At 38.3% G+C, this 6,854-nt stretch overlaps 1 protein-coding gene across 1 annotated transcript in view; it reads left to right on the top strand.

The window, feature by feature from the left end:
* Positions 1-1,452: 1,452 nt before the first annotated feature.
* Positions 1,453-6,854, top strand: part of LOC101853027 (cilia- and flagella-associated protein 99) — a gene marked incomplete in the record, with an annotated part of 20,264 nt that continues 14,862 nt past the window's right edge. Inside the window, 4 exon segments of the mRNA XM_035971983.1 lie at positions 1,453-1,468; positions 4,436-4,569; positions 5,188-5,332; positions 5,734-5,828. Of these exon segments, the coding sequence (XP_035827876.1) occupies positions 4,456-4,569; positions 5,188-5,332; positions 5,734-5,828 (354 nt within the window).

Raw genomic sequence — 6,854 nt, 5'->3', positions numbered from 1 at the left:
TGTCACACGCAGCTCCCGTCCTTCTTACGGTTATAAAAGTGAGTGAAGAAAAGAATGAATTCCACGAGCAATCGAGAGTCCAGCGTCCGAGATAAATATATTATATTATAGTAGTGGTGACGCTAAACAAGGAGGACAATGAGAGGCCGAGAGGGACTTCAGTGGGAACGTCTAAACCACTGGGCCCATAACGAACTGTGTGCGTGAGCAGTAAAAGAAATCAGGGGGGAAAAGAGCTTCGCATAAAAGAAAAGTATTAGTAAGAGCTTCACGGTACTTGCAACACAATAAGGTCATATAAGTGCCGAAGATTAGAGGTGTTGCAAGAGAGTTACAAACACAAAAAAGAAGGAGGGGCCATAAGGACGATGGATGTTAGATAGGAAAGAAGAAGCAAACCACACCGGAGCACTTGCCAACCACCCACCATTAAAGAAAAGGAAAACCCGCGGCAAACAAGATTTTTATAAAAAGATGTGAGGAGGAATACAGAAGTAGAGAGACCTAAAAGGTCGGTGAAGGAGAGAAGGCAATGAACACCAGATATGTGAAGCCTTTACACTTAACTGATGCCAAGGACTAAGAAAACAGAGGAAAAAAACAGTATGTAAATTTAACAATTTGTTAATGAATTTTATTGCGAGTAACTCCAGGTAAACTGTGTGTCAGTGAGAAAGGGGGTGGGGGTGGGGAGAGAAAGTGAGTGTGATAGTGAGAGTATGTGTGTGAGTGTGTGTGAGTGTGAGTGTGAGTGTGAGTGTGTGTGTGTGTGTGTGTGTGTGTGTGTGTGTGTGTGTGTGTGTGTGTGAGAGAGAGAGAGAGAGAGAGAGAGAGAGAGAGAGGCGATAAAAAAAACAACGAAGAATGACAGTAAGAGGTAGAGTGAGAGAAAAGAGCAAAAGGCAGTAAATTACAGTAAATTCTATCTTGTATATAATATACACCAAAATAAAGCAAAGCGAAAATAAATGCAATGTTATCCACAATATCTACCTTAAAAAAAAACTATTTATGTTTTGTTTGTTTGTTTTAGAGATCTATATATAGACAGAATATATTAATATTCTAAACGTAAGCGACTTTTATCCGATTATGTGAGAAGAGACTGGAAAAAGTAACGCTGAATCTGGGAACCTTCAATAAGAAAATAGAGTTTATTAATAGTCGCTCCACTCCGGCAATTTCCGTAAACCGCTTCTTATACCAATAAGTATACAACTGGAAAAGAAAGTTATATTTGTTGACACTACAAGATGCAAAGTAATATTTTCATTTGTATCTCCGATGTCATAACCTAAAAAAGATAATTTAGGGGTTACTTGTTGAAAACCCAAACCTCATTGTTTGCTCGGGATCTTATAAGCGGAAGTGATTCGTAGTGATGGCGTCGTTAGAGATGGTGTAAACCAATCACTGTTGACTTTGTGAGTTCCCTTGAGATTCTTGTTTTCTGCTTATTCTTCAGGAGGTGTGTTTGTAAATTCGTCCGGGCAGCATTAAGTACTTATTTATCTTTTTAAAATCCCGTCAGTCATTTACTGCTCCGCACGGTGAAAGATGGCAGTACTGTATTCGTATTCATAATCTAGATTTCTAGATTCTAACTCCAACTCCTCCAACTTGAGCTTGACTTGCTGAGTGAGTCTCGAGTCCAAAAAAAAAAAAAAGAAGAAAAATACCCCCATGCCCCATGCAATAGATGGGTTCCCAATAGATCGAATGATTAGAGATCTAGATCTAGATCTATTTCTATATCTAGATCTAGATCTATATTATATATTGATATTATTGATTAGGTATTAGGGGGGAGTCGACTTCCTTAACGAGCGACCACTATGACTATGAGAGTAGAACAGAGGGGCAGGGGGTAGGGGTAGGGTTTGTGGTAGGGTTAAGGTTTAGGTTAAGGGTAGGGGTGGGGTTTAGGTTAGGGGTAGGCTTAGGGTTTGGTTTGGAAACGTTTCTAAAGGGTTAGGTCTCTTCTTTGTTGTAGTGCTTGTTGGGGTGGTCGCTCGTTATGGAAGTCCTTCCGATTAGGGTGATATGGTCAATAAATATATTATATAGCTATGCTCTATAGATCTAGTACTATTTATTAACTATTGATAGTTCAGACATGAAGACAGTGATAGTAGATCTAGCCATTATAATAATGATAATACAGTATTATGATGCAAGCGGATAGCTAAAGAAACAATTCGTATAATTAGAGGCGACGACTAAACGTCATTGGTCAATATTTATAGTAACAGCCATCTTGTTTGATGTCATTGAGGGATTCCCATTTTGTTGTCATTCATGGCGGTGCTGCAATTTGACCGCACGACTGCAACCAGCAGCCTGCCGATTTGGATTAGATATATATTTTCCTTGCAACTTGCAGGACTGTTCTGTTCGATTGTCTGTGATTGTGCAGCACCCTTCGTCCGCCCAGATTGATTCTGATGCTGTGTAAATTGAGAAGAAGAATAGAGAAGACTATAGGCCTACATGATACCAAAGCAAGTTCAAACAAAGTTCAATGATGCAGTGCAAATGATCGACCATTTCGTCGTTCGATCAGGATCGTTGCTTTTAAAGTTTTGGTCGCACAAGAAATTATAAAGCACTTAGAGACTGGGCTTACTGGGAAACTGAGCTGCAAATTGAGTAGATATAATTCAAGACTGCAAGGTTTGCAAATGGATACCATAAGGTACAAATGCAGAGGGCCTATACTTGGGGGAACCACTTTATAGGAAAGATTCTTGAGGGGGAGGGAGTAAGGGGAATGACAACAAAGTGGAAATCCCTCAATGACGTCAAACAAGATGTCTGTTACTAAAAATATCGGCCAATGGCGTTAAGTTGTCGTTCTCTAATTACCCGCTTGTGCTAGAGAATTAAACACCATTGGCCGATATTGATAGTAACAGTCATTTTATTTGACTTCATTGAGGGATTCCCACTTTGTCAGTCACGGCAACATAACCGCATGACGGCAGCCTGCCGCCTCCGATTATTTTCTTTGTAACTTGCAGAACTGTTTGGTTCAGTTGTCTGTGATTGTGCAGTACCCTTTCTTCCGCTAAGACTGAAAAAGATCTAAGATCTACATAAGAAAGCAAGTTCAAACAAAGTTCAACGATGCAGTGCAAATGATCTTCCATTTCGACCTTGATCGTTTCTTTTAAAGTTTTGTAAGAACAAAATTTTTTTATTAAGCACTTTCTAGGGGTTGGACTCAATAGAACGCTGAGCTGCAAATAATTGGAGACTACAAGGTTTGAAAATGGATAGGCTCCCCCCTGCTGAGAGGTGCAAAAACAGTATACTATGACTAGGGAGAACCATTAGAGAAGACTGAAAAAGGGAAGCTTGGAAACTGCTGCCTTTGCAAACCGCGCGCGACGCAAAATGATCACTAGACAAGGCCTAGATCTAAAGATTCACGATCAGATCACGCAATGGGCATCCCCCTTTCGAGGTCAAACAAGATGGCTATCTATTACTATAAATATTGGCTAATGGCTTTTAGTTGTCATTCTCTAGCTATCCGCTTGTGTATTATGATACGCACTAATTATAGATCTACTCATTACAAAAACGATAAGAATGGACGGGAGGACTTCTGTAACGAGTGACCACTATGGGACGGAGTAGAATAGAGGGGTAGGAGTAGTGACTAGGGTAAGGGTTTGTGTTAGGGTTTCGGTCTCTTCTTTATTGTGTTTGTTGGGATGGTTGCTCGAACGGATGATATTGTGTCGAAATTAGATTGAAGAAAAAAAATCAGACTATAAAAAATTAACGTTCCTCTTACTCTTAAGTCTGAATTCTATCATAATCTCCATTTCTTGGGATGGGAACTCGATTTCGAGATCTCTTCCTGCTAACAATGAAATGCATGTTTATTATTTGGTCCACCTCTGCTCTTTGTAGATCCTTAACTCGGGCATCTTAAAAACTACAAACTAGAATTCTGAAATCTTTCTTATTTTAGCATAGGCCTGTGTTATATTGCTGTCTGTTGATGTGTCGTTTAATCATCATCATTATCATCATCATCATCATCATCATCATCATCATCATCATCATCATCATCATCATCATCATCATCATGGTATACAGCAGATAGTAAAACAGTTAAGACTTGGTAGTATTTCCAAAATATTTAATGACAAGTTCAATGTTTCACCCTCAACCTGTTTTGAGTAAAAAGAAATAACAAAATATTATGGACCTGAAAATTTGTTCTCTATGTCTGATTTTTGTTTTGTGTGTTTTCGCTATGTGCCTGCAAGACACTGTAATCATTTGCTGCTCTCACATAGAATTTTTCCTTCTTTTTTCGTTGTGAATACTTTGACAGCTGTATGAAGACAAGTCACTTTTCAGATCAGTGTCACATTCTTCTTTATTTCTGCATGTTTTCACCAGTATATCTGTCACTTAGTGCCCACCATTGGCCTAACCATGGATACAAAACACCAGCAGTTGCTGATTCACTGTGCATGCCTTTTGGACACTTATGATGCTGGGACTCAAGGCCTTGAACAACATGTGGAAAATTACATCAGGGCCAATAAGGTGCATTGAATTCTCTGTTCATATGTCCAATAAAGCTGTGCAACTACTTTGTTTTTGTGATTATGAGAGAGAGAGAGAGAGAGAGAGAGACAGAGACAGAGACAGAGACAGAGACAGAGAGACAGACAGAGAGACAGAGAGAGAGAACACAGAATGATAGACAGACAAGCAGACGAACTTATACAAGAAAGTGCTACAGGAGCCTGTTTTGAGTTTGGAGGCACTACATGTCAATATATACTTCCTGAGAATGTACAGAAGTAGTAATTTTAAAATTGCAATATATCACCCAGTTGTGTGCACTGTTTATAGGTTCTCTTCCTCTAATCCCGTCATTTTTTGGCTTGTCAAAAAGATGCAAGGATTATCAGTGTAAAGTTAAAAACATATTTAAAGATGAAATAATTACTCTTGAACCCGTTCTGACGTCCACCTTTGTAATTACCTTCTATTTTCTCTGTTGTGCTTTTTTTGTTTTTTTTACCTTATAATCAAATGACTTTGTGTAAAAATTCCACATGTCTTAGACAACCATTTTTCTCTTCAACAATGGATGGCTGTCTCAGACAATTTCAACTGTATTAAATTTCTTCTGGCCTTTCTTTTTTCATTCCTCAGATTACAGATGAAGATGATGAAATGTTCATAACAGAAGTGTTTTCAGGCTGTGTGAGACATGGTGCAGTTATGAGAGTTGTTGTAGAGGGTTTCTATGCCAGGGATGGAAGAAACGTCCTCAGATCAACTGAAAATGTTTATATAGGTACAGAACTTGAAACATTTTATTAATATTTGCTGTTATTATTTGTTTTGATAATTTATAATTTTTATTGAAAATTCAGGGATATTGATACATTAAGAAATGACAGTTGTTAGTGCTGTTAGCTTCTGCAGATATATCCAAAGTTTTATCAGACATCTTATTCACCTGACAACTTACAAATAGAGTTGAATACTCATGAGAGAGAAAATTCCCGGGGCTAATTTGCAAATAATGATTAATTCATATATATATTCTAGTGACATTATGGGTAGCTGGTTCAGAGAGGAAAAGGAAATACCATAAGCTGGAAGTTGGGGTTTTTTTTGGGTCCATTTGACCGATAATTATAATTAGTTAAAGCAACTCTAATTTTTGCTCTTTCCCTCTCTCAATCAATTCAGTTATCTGCTACTTGGCATTATTTCGCCTGGATGAGCTAGGCATTGCTCACTTCAGAAAGTTTATTTCTGCCCTGGAAGTGAAGGCAGCTTACAAGGTGAGTGATTCCCCCTTTCATTGTTTTGTAGCCTTTGGCTTGTGTGACCCTTGAATTCAGATTTAACAGACGAAAAAATTGGACGGCAAAGTGATGTTTTTTGCTTATTAGCGTAGGCTAATGGTTACTGAGGATATCATACACAGAAATAACTGTTTGGTTGTTTTTTTAACAGCCCTCCCCCTCATCCTCCCGTGTCTGTTATTCTCTATTTACCCCATTCTCTAAGTCTCTTACACACATAAACATATAATATTATTAATGATAAATAGCATTTGTACAGTGCAAAATTCTTGCTCAGCTGCAAGCTATACGCTTTCCAATCTATGCTATTACCCCAGCAGACCTGACAACATTCTGTAACAATCTCAGTTTCCTGCAAAACATCCAGTGCAAGCTGCCATTTTACAGGCACTAAAATGCATACACTAACATACTGCCAAGATCTATTGCTGTCTGTGCATGGTATCCATTCATGCCTGGATGAGGTGAGGAAAATTCGTGTAAAGTGCCCATCCCAAGGACACAATGTCGGATCGAGCCCAGCCTCAACCTTTAACCTCCAACCTCAGAATTTTGACTCCGGTAGCCTAATCATCAGAAGATTCAAAGACATTTTTTTTTTTTCAGTCATGTAAACAACCAGGAAACTGAGATTTTCATCAGTTTACAAATTAATGTTGTTATGCCTGTTTATATAGAAGGGTTATTGCGATTTGTACAAATAAGTTTATAGACATTATGTATCTCAGTTTGTCCTTCTAAGAATGTCACTCTCAGGACTAGATTTCTAAGTTCAGTTCTGGAAATTGATAGATCTCAAATCTATTGTAAATTTTTGTTCTCATATTGGTCATATTATAATGAAAGAAGTTAAACTGTTGAGGATACGTGTTAATGGGTGAGTTTACCTCCAATATTGCTTTGTTTTAAATGTTAGTGTTGCAAGTTCTAAGTTTTCCTTCAACTTTAGCTCCGGGTGAATTTAGAAATAAACATCTCTTCTACCTACTCCCCCCCCCCCCC

The sequence above is a fragment of the Aplysia californica genome, unplaced genomic scaffold, assembly GCF_000002075.1.
Source record: "Aplysia californica isolate F4 #8 unplaced genomic scaffold, AplCal3.0 scaffold00552, whole genome shotgun sequence".
NCBI classification, from domain to species: domain Eukaryota; kingdom Metazoa; phylum Mollusca; class Gastropoda; order Aplysiida; family Aplysiidae; genus Aplysia; species Aplysia californica.
Note: the sequence above shows the minus strand (reverse complement) of the source record. Positions and strands in the feature narration are given on the sequence as shown.